General features: G+C 61.6%; 1 protein-coding gene across 1 annotated transcript in view; it reads left to right on the top strand.

Annotated features, from left to right (window-relative positions):
• Positions 1 to 17,454, top strand: part of MUC2 (mucin 2, oligomeric mucus/gel-forming) — a 33,262-nt gene extending 15,808 nt beyond the window's left edge. The window contains 21 exon segments of the mRNA XM_068554857.1: positions 7,106 to 7,276; positions 8,108 to 8,371; positions 9,055 to 9,381; positions 9,664 to 9,875; positions 10,216 to 10,390; positions 10,876 to 11,123; positions 11,697 to 11,880; positions 12,174 to 12,399; positions 13,066 to 13,244; positions 13,533 to 13,602; positions 13,723 to 13,823; positions 13,936 to 13,967; positions 14,440 to 14,617; positions 14,837 to 14,941; positions 15,170 to 15,210; positions 15,428 to 15,550; positions 15,645 to 15,749; positions 16,167 to 16,295; positions 16,479 to 16,518; positions 16,849 to 16,975; positions 17,094 to 17,454. Coding sequence (XP_068410958.1) covers positions 7,106 to 7,276; positions 8,108 to 8,371; positions 9,055 to 9,381; positions 9,664 to 9,875; positions 10,216 to 10,390; positions 10,876 to 11,123; positions 11,697 to 11,880; positions 12,174 to 12,399; positions 13,066 to 13,244; positions 13,533 to 13,602; positions 13,723 to 13,823; positions 13,936 to 13,967; positions 14,440 to 14,617; positions 14,837 to 14,941; positions 15,170 to 15,210; positions 15,428 to 15,550; positions 15,645 to 15,749; positions 16,167 to 16,295; positions 16,479 to 16,518; positions 16,849 to 16,975; positions 17,094 to 17,316 — 3,260 coding nt within the window. The 3' untranslated portion in view covers positions 17,317 to 17,454.
• The last annotated feature ends 2,958 nt before the right edge of the window (positions 17,455 to 20,412 follow it).

The following is a 20,412-nucleotide window of genomic DNA, read 5'->3' as shown; positions in this document are numbered from 1 at the left end:
ACTACCACCACTCCAGAGACCCCAACCACAACACCCACCACCACTTCAACTGGGACTCCAACTCCGACCCCCACCACAACCTCAACAGAGACTCCAACTCCAACCACTCCAGAGACCCCAACCACAACACCCACCACCACTTCAACTGGAACTCCAACTTCCACCACTCCAGAGACCCCAACCACAACACCCACCACCACTTCAACTGGAACTCCAACTTCCACCACTCCAGAGACCCCTACCACAACACCCAGCACCACTTCAACTGGAACTCCAACTTCCACCACTCCAGAGACCCCAATCACAACACCCAGCACCACTTCAACTGGGAGTCCAACTCCCACCACTCCAGAGACACCAACCACAACACCCAGCACCACTTCAACTGGAACTCCAACTCCCACCACTCCAGAGACCCCAACCACAACACCCACCACCACTTCAACTGGGACTCCAACTTCCACCACTCCAGAGACCCCAACCACAACACCCAGCACCACTTCAACTGGGAGTCCAACTCCCACCACTCCAGAGACCCCAACCACAACACCCAGCACCACTTCAACTGGAACTCCAACTCCCACCACTCCAGAGACCCCAACCACAACACCCACCACCACTTCAACTGGGACTCCAACTCCGACCCCCACCACAACCTCAACAGAGACACCAACCCCGACCACTACAGAGATCCCAACCACAACACCCACCACCACTTCAACTGGAACTCCAACTCCGACCCCCACCACAACCTCAACAGAGACACCAACACCGACCACTACAGAGATCCCAACGACAACACCCACCACCACTTCAACTGGAACTCCAACTTCCACCACTCCAGAGACCCCAACCACAACACCCACCACCACTTCAACTGGGACTCCAACTCCGACCCCCAGCACAACCTCAACAGAGACTCCAACTCCAACCACTCCAGAGGCCCCAACCACAACACCCAGCACCACTTCAACTGGAACTCCAACTTCCACCACTCCAGAGACCCCAACCACAACACCCAGCACCACTTCAACTGGAACTCCAACTTCCACCACTCCAGAGACACCAACCACAACACCCAGCACCACTTCAACTGGAACTCCAACGCCCACCACTCCAGAGACCCCAACCACAACACCCACCACCACTTCAACTGGGACTCCAACTCCGACCCCCACCACAACCTCAACACAGACTCCAACTCCAACCACTCCAGAGACCCCAACCACAACACCCACCACCACTTCAACTGGGACTCCAACTTCCACCACTCCAGAGACCCCAACCACAACACCCAGCACCACTTCAACTGGGAGTCCAACTCCCACCACTCCAGAGACCCCAACCACAACACCCAGCACCACTTCAACTGGAACTCCAACTCCCACCACTCCAGAGACCCCAACCACAACACCCACCACCACTTCAACTGGGACTCCAACTCCGACCCCCACCACAACCTCAACAGAGACACCAACCCCGACCACTACAGAGATCCCAACCACAACACCCACCACCACTTCAACTGGAACTCCAACTCCGACCCCCACCACAACCTCAACAGAGACACCAACACCGACCACTACAGAGATCCCAACGACAACACCCACCACCACTTCAACTGGAACTCCAACTTCCACCACTCCAGAGACCCCAACCACAACACCCACCACCACTTCAACTGGGACTCCAACTCCGACCCCCAGCACAACCTCAACAGAGACTCCAACTCCAACCACTCCAGAGGCCCCAACCACAACACCCAGCACCACTTCAACTGGAACTCCAACTTCCACCACTCCAGAGACCCCAACCACAACACCCAGCACCACTTCAACTGGAACTCCAACTTCCACCACTCCAGAGACACCAACCACAACACCCAGCACCACTTCAACTGGAACTCCAACTCCCACCACTCCAGAGACCCCAACCACAACACCCACCACCACTTCAACTGGGACTCCAACTCCGACCCCCACCACAACCTCAACACAGACTCCAACTCCAACCACTCCAGAGACCCCAACCACAACACCCACCACCACTTCAACTGGAACTCCAACTTCCACCACTCCAGAGACCCCTACCACAACACCCAGCACCACTTCAACTGGAACTCCAACTTCCACCACTCCAGAGACCCCAACCACAACACCCACCACCACTTCAACTGGGACTCCAACTCCCATCACTCCAGAGACACCAACCACAACACCCAGCACCACTTCAACTGGAACTCCAACTTCCACCACTCCAGAGACACCAACCACAACACCCAGCACCACTTCAACTGGAACTCCAACTCCCACCACTCCAGAGACCCCAACCACAACACCCACCACCACTTCAACTGGGACTCCAACTCCGACCCCCACCACAACCTCAACACAGACTCCAACTCCAACCACTCCAGAGACCCCAACCACAACACCCACCACCACTTCAACTGGAACTCCAACTTCCACCACTCCAGAGACCCCTACCACAACACCCAGCACCACTTCAACTGGAACTCCAACTTCCACCACTCCAGAGACCCCAACCACAACACCCACCACCACTTCAACTGGGACTCCAACTCCCACCACTCCAGAGACCCCTACCACAACACCCAGCACCACTTCAACTGGAACTCCAACTTCCACCACTCCAGAGACCCCTACCACAACACCCAGCACCACTTCAACTGGAACTCCAACTTCCACCACTCCAGAGACCCCTACCACAACACCCAGCACCACTTCAACTGGAACTCCAACTTCCACCACTCCAGAGACCCCAACCACAACACCCACCACCACTTCAACTGGGACTCCAACTCCCACCACTCCAGAGACCCCAACCACAACACCCAGCACCACTTCAACTGGAACTCCAACTTCCACCACTCCAGAGACCCCTACCACAACACCCAGCACCACTTCAACTGGAACTCCAACTTCCACCACTCCAGAGACCCCTACCACAACACCCAGCACCACTTCAACTGGAACTCCAACTTCCACCACTCCAGAGACCCCAACCACAACACCCACCACCACTTCAACTGGGACTCCAACTCCCACCACTCCAGAGACACCAACCACAACACCCAGCACCACTTCAACTGGAACTCCAACTTCCACCACTCCAGAGACACCAACCACAACACCCAGCACCACTTCAACTGGAACTCCAACTCCCACCACTCCAGAGACCCCAACCACAACACCCACCACCACTTCAACTGGGACTCCAACTCCGACCCCCACCACAACCTCAACACAGACTCCAACTCCAACCACTCCAGAGACCCCAACCACAACACCCACCACCACTTCAACTGGAACTCCAACTTCCACCACTCCAGAGACCCCTACCACAACACCCAGCACCACTTCAACTGGAACTCCAACTTCCACCACTCCAGAGACCCCAACCACAACACCCACCACCACTTCAACTGGGACTCCAACTCCCACCACTCCAGAGACACCAACCACAACACCCAGCACCACTTCAACTGGAACTCCAACTCCCACCACTCCAGAGACCCCAACCACAACACCCACCACTACTTCAACTGGGACTCCAACTCCGACCCCCACCACAACCTCAACAGAGACTCCAACTCCAACCACTCCAGAGACCCCAACCACAACACCCACCACCACTTCAACTGGGACTCCAACTCCGACCCCCACCACAACCTCAACAGAGACTCCAACTCCAACCACTCCAGAGACCCCAACCACAACACCCACCACCACTTCAACTGGGACTCCAACTCCGACCCCCAGCACAACCTCAACAGAGACTCCAACTCCAAGCACTCCAGAGACCCCAACCACAATACCCACCACCACTTCAACTGGAACTCCAACTTCCACCACTCCAGAGACCCCAAGCACAACACCCAGCACCACTTCAACTGTAACTCCAACTTCCACCACTCCAGAGACCCCAACCACAACACCCACCACCACTTCAACTGGGACTCCAACTCCGACCCCCAGCACAACCTCAACAGAGACTCCAACTCCAACCACTCCAGAGGCCCCAACCACAACACCCAGCACCACTTCAACTGGAACTCCAACTTCCACCACTCCAGAGACCCCAACCACAACACCCAGCACCACTTCAACTGGAACTCCAACTTCCACCACTCCAGAGACACCAACCACAACACCCAGCACCACTTCAACTGGAACTCCAACTCCCACCACTCCAGAGACCCCAACCACAACACCCACCACCACTTCAACTGGGACTCCAACTCCGACCCCCACCACAACCTCAACACAGACTCCAACTCCAACCACTCCAGAGACCCCAACCACAACACCCACCACCACTTCAACTGGAACTCCAACTTCCACCACTCCAGAGACCCCTACCACAACACCCAGCACCACTTCAACTGGAACTCCAACTTCCACCACTCCAGAGACCCCAACCACAACACCCACCACCACTTCAACTGGGACTCCAACTCCCATCACTCCAGAGACACCAACCACAACACCCAGCACCACTTCAACTGGAACTCCAACTTCCACCACTCCAGAGACACCAACCACAACACCCAGCACCACTTCAACTGGAACTCCAACTCCCACCACTCCAGAGACCCCAACCACAACACCCACCACCACTTCAACTGGGACTCCAACTCCGACCCCCACCACAACCTCAACACAGACTCCAACTCCAACCACTCCAGAGACCCCAACCACAACACCCACCACCACTTCAACTGGAACTCCAACTTCCACCACTCCAGAGACCCCTACCACAACACCCAGCACCACTTCAACTGGAACTCCAACTTCCACCACTCCAGAGACCCCAACCACAACACCCACCACCACTTCAACTGGGACTCCAACTCCCACCACTCCAGAGACCCCTACCACAACACCCAGCACCACTTCAACTGGAACTCCAACTTCCACCACTCCAGAGACCCCTACCACAACACCCAGCACCACTTCAACTGGAACTCCAACTTCCACCACTCCAGAGACCCCTACCACAACACCCAGCACCACTTCAACTGGAACTCCAACTTCCACCACTCCAGAGACCCCAACCACAACACCCACCACCACTTCAACTGGGACTCCAACTCCCACCACTCCAGAGACCCCAACCACAACACCCAGCACCACTTCAACTGGAACTCCAACTTCCACCACTCCAGAGACCCCTACCACAACACCCAGCACCACTTCAACTGGAACTCCAACTTCCACCACTCCAGAGACCCCTACCACAACACCCAGCACCACTTCAACTGGAACTCCAACTTCCACCACTCCAGAGACCCCAACCACAACACCCACCACCACTTCAACTGGGACTCCAACTCCCACCACTCCAGAGACACCAACCACAACACCCAGCACCACTTCAACTGGAACTCCAACTTCCACCACTCCAGAGACACCAACCACAACACCCAGCACCACTTCAACTGGAACTCCAACTCCCACCACTCCAGAGACCCCAACCACAACACCCACCACCACTTCAACTGGGACTCCAACTCCGACCCCCACCACAACCTCAACACAGACTCCAACTCCAACCACTCCAGAGACCCCAACCACAACACCCACCACCACTTCAACTGGAACTCCAACTTCCACCACTCCAGAGACCCCTACCACAACACCCAGCACCACTTCAACTGGAACTCCAACTTCCACCACTCCAGAGACCCCAACCACAACACCCACCACCACTTCAACTGGGACTCCAACTCCCACCACTCCAGAGACACCAACCACAACACCCAGCACCACTTCAACTGGAACTCCAACTCCCACCACTCCAGAGACCCCAACCACAACACCCACCACTACTTCAACTGGGACTCCAACTCCGACCCCCACCACAACCTCAACAGAGACTCCAACTCCAACCACTCCAGAGACCCCAACCACAACACCCACCACCACTTCAACTGGGACTCCAACTCCGACCCCCACCACAACCTCAACAGAGACTCCAACTCCAACCACTCCAGAGACCCCAACCACAACACCCACCACCACTTCAACTGGGACTCCAACTCCGACCCCCAGCACAACCTCAACAGAGACTCCAACTCCAAGCACTCCAGAGACCCCAACCACAATACCCACCACCACTTCAACTGGAACTCCAACTTCCACCACTCCAGAGACCCCAAGCACAACACCCAGCACCACTTCAACTGTAACTCCAACTTCCACCACTCCAGAGACCCCAACCACAACACCCACCACCACTTCAACTGGGACTCCAACTCCGACCCCCACCACAACCTCAACAGAGACTCCAACTCCAACCACTCCAGAGACCCCAACCACAACACCCACCACCACTTCAACTGGAACTCCAACTTCCACCACTCCAGAGACCCCAACCACAACACCCAGTACCACTTCAACTGGAACTCCAACTTCCACCACTCCAGAGACCCCAACCACAACACCCAGCACCACTTCAACTGGGACTCCAACTCCGACCCCCACCACAACCTCAACAGAGACTCCAACTCCAACCACTCCAGAGACCCCAACCACAACACCCACCACCACTTCAACTGGGACTCCAACTCCGACCCCCACCACAACCTCAACAGAGACTCCAACTCCAACCACTCCAGAGACCCCAACCACAACACCCACCACCACTTCAACTGGGACTCCAACTCCGACCCCCAGCACAACCTCAACAGAGACTCCAACTCCAAGCACTCCAGAGACCCCAACCACAATACCCACCACCACTTCAACTGGAACTCCAACTTCCACCACTCCAGAGACCCCAAGCACAACACCCAGCACCACTTCAACTGTAACTCCAACTTCCACCACTCCAGAGACCCCAACCACAACACCCACCACCACTTCAACTGGGACTCCAACTCCGACCCCCACCACAACCTCAACAGAGACTCCAACCCCAACCACTCCAGAGACCCCAACCACAACACCCACCACCACTTCAACTGGAACTCCAACTTCCACCACTCCAGAGACCCCAACCACAACACCCAGCACCACTTCAACTGGAACTCCAACTTCCACCACTCCAGAGACCCCAACCACAACACCCAGCACCACTTCAGCTGGGACTCCAACTCCGACCCCCACCACAACCTTAACAGAGACTCCAACTCCAACCACTACAGAGACCCCAACCACAACACCCACCACCACTTCAACTGGGACTCCAACTTCCACCACTCCAGAGACACCAACCACAACACCCACCACCACTTCAACTGGGACTCCAACTCCCACCCCCACCAGAACCTCAACAGAGACTCCAACCCCGACCACTACAGAGATCCCAACCACAACACCCACCACCACTTCAACTGGAACTCCAACTTCCACCACTCCAGGGACCCCAACCACAACACCCACCACCACTTCAACTGGGACTCCAACTCCGACCCCCACCACAACCTCAACAGAGACACCAACCCCGACCACTACAGAGATCCCAACCACAACACCCACCACCACTTCAACTGGGACTCCAACTCCGACCCCCACCACAACCTCAACAGAGACACCAACCCCGACCACTCCAGAGACCCCAACAACAACACCCACCACCACTTCAACTGGAACTCCAACTCCGACCCCCACCACAACCTCAACAGAGACTCCAACTCCAACCACTCCAGAGACCCCAACCACAACACCCACCACCACTTCAACTGGAACTCCAATTCCGACCCCCGGCACCACCTCAACAGAGACTCCAACTCCGACCACTACAGAGACCCCAACCACAACACCCACTACCACCTCAACAGAGACTCCAACTCCGACCACTACAGAGACCCCAACCACAACACCCGCCACCACTTCAACTGGAACTCCAACTCCGACTGCCACCACCACAGAGACAATCCCCACCGCTACCACAACCACAGAGACCCCAACACCAATAATCACCACCACAGTGACCCCAGCACCACCACTGACCACCACCTCCACAGCGACTCCAACTCCGACCCTCACCATTAGCACCACCTCCACAGAGACTCCAACACCTACACCCACCATAACAGAGACCCCAACTCCAGCCTCCACCAGCACAGAAACCCCCTCTCCCACCACTACCACAACCACAGAGACTCCAACCCCACCTCCCAACATTAGCACTACCAGCAGCACATCACAATCTCTTCCTACGTCCTCCCCTCCAACTTCCCAGTCCACCTCTCCCTCTTCCACGGAATCTACCACGCTTGTGACCACCACCCCAACAACTGAGGAGACATACAGCACACCACAGACCCCAGCGTCGACAGAACCAGCCATCAGTACAACAGGAGGCACCACGCCCTCTCCACCTACACCTGGCACCACCGCTCCAGGTACACAGAGACCATGGAACTTGCGTGGTTATTGGTGATGTGCTCACGGTTCCTTCTCACGCCAGAGGAGCTTTACAGCTCTTGGGACTTGAGACAGGTGCCCCCCACTCTACCCAGTGAGAGCGTTCCCCAAGAAGGCTCCAGGAGGGCTCGCCTGCCTCTCCTGCCCCACAAGTCCCGCTGCTGAGCGTTCAGGGAGCTGCTGACCCCACAGTACGTCTTTCCTCGGGCATGGCTGCCTGTGGCCATGATGGGCTACGTAGACAAAGCCATCCTGAGGGGAGACCACCGAGGCATGTGTGGCCTCATGGGGAGTAGAGGCTGCCAGTCAGGTGCCCTGGGAGACCCCCCCCTCTGTCCCCCCTCTTCCAGCTGCACTTCCCCCCTGGGGCTTCGGAGGGCAGCTGGTCAGCCTGTCTTGATGGACCACTGTCCTGTGGCTCTGGTGCTGCCTGGAACTGGTGCCTCACCCCCGTGGCCTCCCTGTTACATACACCATAGACTGTGGGCCCTGACACTCTGCCCAACCCTGAGACTGAGAGCTGGGGAAATGGATGTGAGGCCTCCCATGCCAGGTACCACGTACCTCGAGTGAGCTGCCCACATGCACTTGCCGCCAGGCCACCTGTGCATCTACGATGGGTGGACGCCCTCAGCCCTCACTGCACCCTCCATTCTTACAGGCTCGCCAACCTCGGGTCCCACCTCCTCGAAGACCACTCCCACCCACGGAACCACGACTGGGCCCCCTTCATCCACCACAGGGCCCCCTTCCACACCCACACCCACTCCCACGACTGTGTCAATGACTTCCACGGGAACTTCCACACCAATAGGACACTCGTCGACCATGCCACCCACGCCACAGACCACCAGCACCTTGACCTCCAGTGTGACCACCCCTACGGTGATCCCATTAACCTCACCCAACATCACCACGAGCACCGTCTCAGTCACCACCGCCACCCAGAGGATATGCTGCTATTTGAATGACACGTATTATGCCCCAGGTACCCAAGCTTTTCATTCTGACTCAGGCAATGCAGGCTGGCGGGACTTTGCTTTCCCAGTGCCTAGGGGTCAGTTGAAGGTCTAAACTGGGGGCTTGCTTGGGAAGCTGGATGCCAGCACGGGTGGATGTCTCCGTGGCCAGCCCCATGTGCTGCCACCACAAATCAGGGAAGTGAGGGTGGTGTGGACTTCTCTCTCGTGGCCTCTGTGGGGACCCACCTGGGTACTCTGGTGGCCAGCCCTGTGTGGACGGGGTAAGGACTGGGTCTTTCCCCTTGCAGGTGAGCTGGTGTACAACAGCACACAAGGAGACACCTGCTACTACGTGAACTGCTCGCTGGAGTGCACCCTCGAGATCTTCAACTGGTCCTGCCCATCCACACCCTCCCCAACTCCCAGCCCATCCATACCCACCACCCGGCCATCCATGGCATCCAGTGTGCCGTCCACCACCAAGCCCCCTGCATGCCTGGACTTCGATCCTCCCAGACAGGTCTGTGTCTGTGGGTGGCTTTTGTCCCCTCGGGCACACACACCCACTATCTGGGCATTCAAAGCCCCAGGCGCTACCTTTCTGCTGGTCATGCCCCTGCCCCTATGCCCCACATCCCCAGTCGGGCCAAGGCTTTAGGCAGCTTCCTGGGCTCAGGGTCTGCTGCGGCCCTCCTACCTTCTCTCCCACGCGCCCCTTGCTGTAGTGAGGTGGCTGGCGGGTTGCCCTTCGCCTTCAGCCTCCTGGGCAGGGCTCTTAGGTGCTCACCTGGGGCCACCCCTCCTGTGTGAGCCTGGGTGCCAGGCTGGTGCCGCTGACCCTGTGCCCTCCCCGCCTGCAGGAGAACGAGGCCTGGTGGCTGTGTAACTGCACCATGGCCATCTGCAAGTACAACAACACCGTGGAGCTCGTGGAGGTGAAGTGCGACCCCCCACCCATGCCCACCTGCTCCAACGGCCTCATGCCAGTGCGCGTCGAGGACCCCGACAAGTGCTGCTGGCACTGGGAGTGTGACTGTAAGCCCGGCGCCGCAGAGACCCTCCCCACCTGCTCCCCACTGTGTGTGTGTGTGTGTGGGGGGGGGGGGCTGCAGACCCCAGGGGGTCGTGATGGCTTTGATGGCTGAGCACCCACGGAGAGTCAGGCCCACGTTTGGAGCAATTTCTCACGCCTCCTGCTTATTCCCCATCTCAGGCCAGGGGTCCGGGGGGAGGGAGGGGTTTGCCTGGTGGAGCGTGGCCACCGCCGAGGGGCCTGGGGCGGGGGTGGGGGGGCAGAGCTGGAGTTGGAACCGAGGCCTGGCCGCTGCCGGCTGAGTGCGGAGGGCACTCTTGGGGCCCAGATGTCCCACGTGCCCCAGGAACCAGACTTCGGGGCTTCCCTCAGTGTCTGCTTGCCCTTCCCACCTGACCCTTGACCCTTGGTCCCTGTCCTTGACCCTGTCCCTGTCCCAGCCCCCAGCCCATGGCTCAGCACTGGCTCACCCCAGCTCCCTCTGCAGGCTACTGCACGGGCTGGGGGGACACGCACTACGCCACCTTCGATGGGCTCTACTACAGCTACCAGGGCAACTGCACGTACGTGCTGGTGGAGGAGATCACCCCCACCATAGACAACTTCGGGGTCTACATCGACAACTACCACTGTGACGTCAGCAGCCAAGTGTCCTGCCCCCGCGCGCTCATCGTGCGCCACGAGACCCAGGAGGTGCTGATCAAGACCGCGCACACGATGCCCATGAGGGTGCAGGTGCGTTGGCTGGGGAGGGGTGTCCACGGCGGGGCGCACTGATGAAGGCTCCCTCAGCCGGTGGGAGGCTGGGCTTCCTCCCCCAGAGCCAGGCTTGGAGAGGGCAGGGCGGCGCTCAGCAGACACGTTTCTGTGTCTGGCCCTCTGGAGGCGTTCAGGGACCCCTTGACCTCCCCCTCTCATGCCCCTGCCACCCACCCTGGGCACAGGTCTCTGTGGCAGAAGCCCCCTCCCTGAGGACAGGGGTGAATGGGGAGGGGCTCTGAACACACTGCATAGGGTTGTTGGCTCCCGTGGCCTGGGGAGTCCTACCCCCTGCATGAGGGCCCCCAGGTCTCCGGGGGATTCTGAGGACAGCGGCCCTGCCATCTTGCCCCTGAGACGAGTCAGGACAAGGATCTGGCCCAGCGCGATGGAAAGGAAGAGGGGAAGGGGGAGTGGGGCGGGCAGAGATCCCCCCACTGAGCACTCAGCCTTAGGACAGGTGGGGGTGGGGTGACCCCAGGTGCTCTCTGGAGGCACAGCTCGTCCCGCCCTGCTGGCCTTCCCTGACCCCAGATGTCTCGGTCACAGGTGCAGGTCAACAGGCAGGCTGTGGCGCTGCCCTATAAGAAGTACGGGCTGCAGGTGTACCAGTCAGGCATCAAGTACGTGGTGGACATCCCTGAGCTGGGCGCCCTCATCTCCTACGACAGCCTTTCCTTCTCCATCCGGCTGCCCTACCACCGGTTCAGCAACAACACGAAGGGCCGGTGTGGTGAGCCTCTCGGCCCCTGTGCCCTGCCCCAGGGAGGGTGTCTGGGCTGCGGCTGGCCGTGGGCACCTGCCCCCGCAGCTGTGGTTCTCAGCGCTGTGCAGGCCCCCACCGCCTTATCTGGGTTTGGCCCCTGTGGGAAGCCAATAGGAGCCTAGTCTAGTCTGTGCCCTCGGCCCCGGCCAGCCGGCCACCAGGGACCTGGGCTGGGAGGTGGGGGGTGGTCCTGGGGGCTTGCCCAGCCTACTGGATGGCTGGGCTCGGCTCAGGGACACGTGGCCTTCCCGCCAACACAGGCACGTGCACCAACAACACCTCGGATGACTGCATGCTGCCCAGCGGGGAGGTCGTCGCCAGCTGCGAGGTTGCGGCTGACCACTGGGTGGTGAACAACCCCTCGGAGCCGCACTGTCCCCACAGGGGCTTCACCACCAAGCGACCGGCCACCTGGCCGTCGGTGGGCAGCAGCACGACCACCAGGACGGGCTCTCCGTCTCCACTCTGCGAGCTCATCAAGGACAGGTGATCCTGCCCTGGGCCCAGCTGCACCCCCGCTGGTCTGCAGAGAAGAGGCCACAGGGGCTGAGCCTGGGGCTGGGAAGGCAGAAGGAGGCCACAGTGGGGCCCAGGACTCGGGCTTCTGATTTCCATGGGGCTGAGTGGCCCGTAAGGTGTCCCTGTGCCCTTTGTGACCCCCCCCCCATCTCTCCTGCCTTCTGGGCTGGTGCAGGGGTGGCTGAGCGTGAATCCTGGGTAGACCAGTTGACCCGGGACAGAGTTCGCATCCAAGACTGATGTTGGGGAGGGGTATTTGGGCTTAGACAGAGAGGGGGCGCTCCGAAAGCTGGCATCCCGGGGAGCTCGTCCCCAGAGGTGGGTGAGTCGGGGCTGGGAGGCCCCCTGCTGGCATTGCTGGAGGGGGGATCTTGGCACCCCGTGGCTGTTTAGACACGAAGCTTCCATCTCAGGGCCCGAGCACAGCGCCTCCTCCTCGGGCCACAGTGCTGGTCCCCCTACCCCAAGGCCAGCCCCGCGCTCTGCTCCCACCCTCAGCCCATGGGCGCCTGTCTGGTGGTGCAGGCTGAGCCGGGCCCCGGGGGACAGCCCAGGTGGAGGTGCTGGGCAGGGGGTAGTGTGAGAGAGGCGGGGGCGCCGGCCAGACCATGACCTGCAGCCCTCCACCCGCAGCTTGTTCGCCCCGTGCCACGCTGTGGCATCCCCCAAGCACTACTACGAAGCCTGCATATCCGACAGCTTCACTGTGCCCGACTCAAGCCTGGAGTGTGCCAGCCTGCAGACCTACGCAGCCCTCTGTGCCCAGGAGGGCATCTGTGTCGACTGGCGGAGCCACACTGGCGGGGCCTGCCGTGAGTGCCTGCCTGCCCCGTCCCGGGCTCTGCTGGGCGCTGTGCCGGAAGCTGGACTGGGGTGGGGGGCCCGGCCACCAGAAGAGCAGCCTTGCTCAGCACCCGGCGGGCTGGGCCCCCTCCTCGTGGCTCGGGACAGCATGGGGGGCTGAGCCCACGCTCAGCCCCTGCGGGTGGGTGGGGTCCCGTTTGGGAGGGGTTGGGCAGGATGTCACTTGGGGGTAGGGTGGGGGACACAGGCTTCCCCCCTCTGACTCTGGGCCCTCGGTTCCTGCCCCCTCCCCACAGTGGTGACGTGCCCGGAGCACCGAGAGTACCGGGCCTGTGGTCCCGTGGAGGAGCCCACCTGCAAGTCCAGGTCAGTCACCGTGGATGCGTCGGGGCGGCGGGCTGGCCCTCTGACTGTGCTCCTGGGCAGTGTGTCTGGGCTGGTCGTCCAGTCTGTCCCCTCACCGTCTCACGATGCTCTCCCCCGTAGCCACACCCAGGCAAACAGCCCACGCCTGGTGGAAGGCTGCTTCTGTCCCAAGGGCACCACCAGCTACGCGTCCGGCTTCGACGTCTGCGTGGACCTGTGCGGTAGGCTGCCTGCCAAAGGCTGCTCCTCCTCCCTGGGGCTGAGGCCAGCTCCCACGTGTTGGGGCTGTGCTCACGGGGCTGTGCTCATGGGGCCTGTCTCCTTCCTTCCTAGGCTGCGTGGGGCCCGACAACTTGCCCAGAGAGGTAGGCCAACACCCTTGGTGCTGGGACTGGACGCTCCCACGAGCCCTGCATTTTGGGAGGTGGGATGGGCTGGAATGAGAACCTGGGACCCTTGGAGGCTATAATGAGTAATGAGTGATTTAAGCCCTGGAAGGCTGAGCTAGCAGGGGGATCCACCCACTAGCCATTTGAAGCTCTGTCTACACCTGTGGCGGCGTCTGCAGTGTTGAGCGTGTCTCCTGCACGTGGTTGGTTCTTTAGCTCCACGCTGTGTGAGCCCCACAGAGACATGTGGTGCGTCTGCCACGCGCCAGGCCTGTGTGTGCACACGCTGGTGAGCAGGGCTCGGTTGTGGTGTGAGTGTCCTGGCCCAGAACCTGCCCTGTGCGCTCAGAGCAGGGAGGGTGCGGGCTTTCCCGCAGGCCGCCCGGTGCAGTGCTGCCTCGGGCTGACTGGCGCCCTCTCTCCCCCTGTTCCCCCCTCCTCCCTGCAGTTTGGGGAGCACTTCGAGTTCGGCTGCAAGGACTGCATCTGCCTGGAGGGGGGCAGCGGCATCATCTGCAGGCCCAAGACATGCCACCCGGTACCCTTTGTGGAGTGCAAGGAGGACGGCACCTACACTGTCACAGAGGTCGACCCCGCCAACACCTGCTGCAACATCACCTCCTGCGGTAAGGCGCCCGCGGGGCAGGGAGCGGGCCTGGCCCTGCTGCCGCGTGGTTTCTGGAGGTGGGGGCCTCAGGGCGTGTCCGCAGGAGAGTGGGCATTGGTGGGGCCATGGGGGTCCAGGCCCCGGGTCCCTCTGCTGCGGGACCCAGCCCTGCGCGGGGTGGCGTCGGGGCTCGGCCAGCTAGGGGCCGTGCTCACTGGGGCGTCTCCCCCGTCTTCAGCGTGCAACGCCAGCCTGTGTAGGGGGAAGCCCCCGCTGTGCCCGCTGGGCTTCGAGGTGAAGAGCGAGATGGTCCCTGGGAGGTGCTGCCCCTTCTACTCGTGTGGTAGGTGGGCCGGGGTGGGGGAGGAAGGAGGTCTAGGCCAGGCAGCCGGGGCCGGGGCTGGGCGGCGGTGTGATGGGGGAATGGGGAGGTGGGGGGTGGGGCTGAAGTGGCTCCTGCCTGGGGGCTCAAGTTCTGCCCAGTGGACGCACCCAGCCCAGTCCGCTGGCTCTGCGTCCACGTGGGCTCAGGCAGGACAGTCTGACCTTCGTTCCTGTTCTTCCTCCCAAGTGCCCAAGGGCGTGTGTGTTCTCAGGAACGCTGAGTACCAGGTGAGCCCTGATGGGCTGCGGGGAGCGGGGCGGGGTGCACAGGGGGCTTCGGGGCGTGGGGTTTGACAGGCTCTTGGCTGGCCCGGTGAGGGGCCCTGCTCTGGGGGCTCTCGGCACCCGGGGCACCCAGCTCCCCTGCCGGTGACGGGGGGCGGTGCCCTGGAGGAGGGGAGGTGCCTTGGAGGCCCCGCCTCACCCGCCCGCCCTGTGCCCGAAGCCCGGTTCTCCAGTCTTCTCCTCCAAGTGCGAGAACTGCATGTGCACCAAACACAGAGAGAACGCCACGCAGCTCAACGCCATCTCCTGCACCCACGTGCCTTGCAACACCTCCTGCAACCGCGTAAGCAGCCCCTGCCCAGACAGGTGCGGCCCGCCCACCGCCGTCCCCGCGCAGCCCTTCCTCTGTCGATGCCGACCCGCCCCGTGTCCTGCAGGGCTTTGAGCTGGTGGACGTCCCCGGTGAGTGTTGCAAGAAGTGCCAGCAGACCCACTGCATCATCGTCATCAACCGGCCCGGCAGCCAGAACCTGGTCCTGAAGGTGCACACGCCTGTCCTTCCCCGCCCGGGGCAAGGCCGAGTCTCCCCCCGGGGCCGCAAGGCTTTACACGTCCTGTCTCTTATCAGGACACCTGCCGTGGGATCTTGGCCCCCTCTCCCTCCCCCACGCCCTGGGTAATCCAGGACGGTCTCACCTTGAGATCTTTAACTCAGCTCCCTCTGAAAGACGCCTTTTCCAGATCAGGTCACCTCTGTGGGATGCGGGGGTTAGGATGTGGACCCGTCTGTGGACTACAGGCCGGTAGTCCCTGGGCCCCTCCTGGGTGCCGCCGGCCTGGTGGCCCTGGGCCTGTGGGCTGCACTTGGCAGGGTGGTCGGGGAGCTGCCAGGTGTCTCCAGTTGCCTTTCTGGGTGGGACTCCTGCCAGGCCTCACACAGACCCTCCTCTGCCCCACAGCCCGGGGACATGAAGAGAGACCCCCTGAACAAATGTACCTTCTTCAGCTGCGTGAAGATACATGGCCAGTTCATCTCATCCGTCTCCAACATCACCTGCCCCGACTTTGACCCCAGCACCTGCCTCCCGGTGAGCGGGCCCGTCACTGCTGGGAGTGGGGGTCCCCGACGTTCCTGAGCGGCTGGGCCTCCAGCCTGGAGGGTCTGCTGCGGGCCCTTATGCAGGAACGGCCGCTTCCGCCCCCGTGGCAAGAGGGGGGCTGTCACTGCTGGGGGAGGCCTGCGAGTCCCAGCTGTTTCTCCTTCCCGCCAGGGCTCCATCACGCTCATGCCCAATGGCTGCTGCAGGAAATGTGAGTTCGGGCGGGCGGCTCCTGGGGCACGGGGCGCGGCGGCCTGGCAGTGGGTTCCACCCGGGCCCCTTGAAGGGAGGAGAGCACAAGGGGATGGTGCCCTGGGAATCTTGTCCCCTCTGTGCCATTCTCAGCTGGACGCTGAGTTCGAGGGCATCACCTGGGGTGCCCAGGAAGCCTGAATCCCTTCCTGAGGAGAAGCAGGACAGAGCTCAGCTTGCTTGAGGGCGGCCGAGGTGGGGTGCTTGGGGAGGGGAGAGGAAGCAGTGAGGGGGAGTGGGAGGGCCCTGGATGGTGGAGACCTCCCGAGCCTCTGCCCCCTCTCCCCAGGCCTCCCTCGCAATGAGACCAGGATCTTCTGCTCCACCGTCCCTGTCGTCAGGGAAATTTCGCACAACGGCTGCACCAAGTTGGTCACCATGAACGATTGCTCCGGGTCTTGCGGGACCTTCGCCATGTGAGTCTCAGGCCGCGAGTGGCCCTGGTGGGGACAGCGGGGGGGGGGGGGGGGCGGGGGCGGGGAGGCTGCGTCCACACCAGCAGGCGGTGACCCACTCACCCCGGCTGCTCTGCAGGTACTCGGCCAAGGCCCAGTCCCTGGACCACAGTTGCTCCTGCTGCAAGGAGCAGAGCACCAGCCAGCGGGAGGTGATGCTGCAGTGCCCGGGCGGGGGCTTGCTCCGTCACACCTACACCCACATCGACAGCTGTCTGTGCCAGGACACTGTGTGCGAGCTGCCCCCCCAGCGCAGGGCCCGGCGCTCTGGCCCCAGGGACCTGGGCCCGGGGCGGGCGTGAGCGGGGGGTGCTCGGCCACCCGTGCCCCGCCTCCACCGTCCGTACACCCCCTCCCATTGACCCTCTGAGCTTCCTCGCCTCCTAAGCTGACCTTCTCTCTGCGGATATTTATTTTCCAAGCCTTTGTTCGATTCTTTGCTTTCCAAAATAAACTCAGGCAGAGACACCGTGCTGCTGTGCTTCAGTAGAGGCTGGGCGTCTGGGTGGGCCGCCGTGCACGGCCGAGGTCTGGCTGATTCCTATGGAGCGAGTGGGGTCCGGCCACCAGGCTCTGCACACAGGATTGGGGGGACACAGTGCACAGGTGCCTGGCCTGGCTTTGGCAAACCCCGGAAGGCACTGTCCTGCCCTATCCTGTCCTTGGCGTGCATGAAGCCCTGGCTGGGCCACCAAGATGCAGGTGGCACCCCCCCTGCAGGAAGCCCTCTGAGCCCAAATCTGTGAAAAAGGACTCAGTCCCTTTCGCAGCCATTACGCTGCATGTGCACCTGTTTGTGTGCATGTGAGTGTGTGTTTGCATATGTGACCTGCATGTGAATGTGCACACGTTTGCATGTGTGTGTGAAATGCGCCTCCCCCTGGGGAAAATAGAGAAGGTCCTGGTCCACAGATGGGGACAGCATGCCGATGCCTGCTGCAAAAAATGACAAAAAGTGACCTTATGGGTCCTTCCGGGCTGCTGTAAAGCAACTGGCAGGGCCGTCAGACCCTCCAGACAGACTCGCAGAGCCTCCGGCTGGCTCTGGGTACCGGGCCGGGAAGCGGCCCTGTGTGCATGTGTGTGTCCATGTGTCCACATGCCCACGTGTGTCTGGGGAGCTGCTTTGTGAACTGGCTGAGATACCAGAATGGGAATTCTAGGGAACGGACCCTCTGGTCCTTTCACGGTAGAGCGAGGCTGGCGGCCGTGGAGACCCACGAGGTTGGGAGGGGAGCAGTTGCTTCTCTCTGACCAGGTGGTGAGGGAGTGGGAGCCCTGGGTTCCTGGGCTGAGGACCCCCAGGTGTAGTAATCCAACCTGTGAGCGTCCTTGGAGACCTAAGGGGAGGGCACTCTCCCCCCAGGGCCCAGGTACAGTCTGCTGTCACATTTACACCTGATACCTGTCTGCCACATGTACACCTGGCTGATGGGTGCTGGATGAAGCTGCCCAGGGCCCAACCGGGCTTGCACAGGGCGGACCCAGGCCCCCTACCTCCCCTCCACCCACTGCCTCCTGCCAAGCGGGGCTGAGGCCACTGCCCTCCCCTCAGCCACCTGACTCCCTCCCCCACTTGACCCCCACCTGACACCAGGTCAGGACACCCCAGCACAGCAACACCATCCTGGATCCCGGGCTCCTGGTGACTTGAGGAGCTCACACTGCCCCTGGCCCAGCCCGTGGACTCCTAGGTGGTCAGTTGGCCTGGGCTGGCCTTGGAGCCACCAAGTCCCCTCTTAAAGCAGAAGGTTTGTTAAGGGGACAGAGGGGTTGCCCACCCCTGCTTGGTGGCCACGTGGGGTCCTGGGTGCCTCAGAACCAGCCCCGCCGGTAAGCGGTCACTGAGCCCACCCCAGGCTCTCAGCTGTTCCTCTGTCCCGCCTGGGCCATGAACCGTTCGCTCAGTGTGTGGCCTGTTGCCTGGACCTGGACCCGAGCCCCAGGCCCGGCAGCTCCAGCACCAGCAGCAGAACCTGTAGGACGGGACCGGGGGGAGGGCGCCGGGGCCGGCGCCGGGTCAGGGGGAGGTGTCAGGCTCTGGCCAGCGTCCTCCTCGGCCTCCCAGGCCCACAGCTGTGAAACGGGGGCTCCCGCGTGACCAGGGGTGGGCAAGGGTGGGTTGCGCCCCCAGGCCTGCTGATTTAAGCAGAACAGCCCTGGCTTTTTTCTCCTGGACACGGGGTTTCCATGAGGTTTTGCTTGGAAAGAGGTTTTTGGCTTAAAAACAGTTTGACAGTGACTTGCCTGGTGGTCCAGTGGCTAAGACTCTGCGTTCCCAGTGCAGGGGGCCCGGCTCCCGTCCCTGGTCAGGGAACGAGATCCCGCACACCGCAGCTGAGTCCGAATGTCGCAACTAAGACCCGGTGCAGCCAAATAAATAAATAAATAAATGTTAAAAGAAAATAGTTTGACAATCATCGGCAGATGGTGGGAGGCCGCGGCCCCGTCCCCCGAGAGGAACCCGTGGGCGCCTCCCGCCCTCCCCGCACGCGGAGCGCTCATGGGCGAATGACGCAGGGAACGCAGGAGCGGAGGAGCCATCCCCACGCCAGCCTCCGCGACCCCAGGCCCACGAAGACCCAGGCGGGGGCGGGGGGGGGCGGGGGGAGGTACTGATTCACTGTTTTGCTTCCGTCAGGCCAACCGTTCCTGCCCCACCCCACGTTTTAGATGCGGGCTCTGAGGGGTCTGCCGTCTGCCGGGGCACCTGTACGGTGGGTGGCAAGCCGGCCCTGTGCTCGGAGAGCAACCGCCTGGGCCCTGCCCCTCCCTCCGCGCTCCCGGCCCAGCCCCTCCCCCACGTCAGCCTTCCCATCCTGCGGAGCCGCCACAGGTGCTCCTCGCCTGCCCCAGACCTGGTTTCTAGCTGGGGAGGGGTGCCCATGGAGACCCCAGGCCGGGCCCACACCGCCGATGAATGCAAAGCCCGGATGACAGGCGGTTTCCTGCTCCCCAGTCCGGGGCCCCTCCCCTGGCCCGGGTCTCTGGGCTGAGCTCCCCTTTCCACTGACGCCTCTGGGGCTGATCTGTCCTCTGACCAGAGGCAGAGAGGCCTCCACCTGCCTCCACCTCTGCCCCCCCAGGCTCTCAGGCACAGCTGTGCCAAGGCAGAGGCGGCAGATGTTCCCAGCCACCTGGGGGCCCCGGGGGACACCTTCTGTAAATGGGGACTTCCCGGCAGGAGCTTGGCAGAACAGGTGCGTCCCTGTCCCGACAGCGCCCCCCCCACCCCGCACACAGCCCACCCAGGTCGCAGAGGTGTTGGAGGGTTGGGGTGTGGGGCAGGGAGGGAGCAGGGCGGGCGGCCTGCAGCCCCCTCCTCTCTCCAGCTGCTCCCTCTTCTCCCTCACCTGGCTCACCACCCAGAGCTGTGTCCTCCTAGGGCTCCCTAGGGG

This window comes from Eschrichtius robustus, chromosome 11 (assembly GCF_028021215.1).
Source record: "Eschrichtius robustus isolate mEscRob2 chromosome 11, mEscRob2.pri, whole genome shotgun sequence".
Lineage (NCBI taxonomy): Eukaryota > Metazoa > Chordata > Mammalia > Artiodactyla > Eschrichtiidae > Eschrichtius > Eschrichtius robustus.
This window is presented reverse-complemented; position numbering and strand designations above follow the sequence as displayed.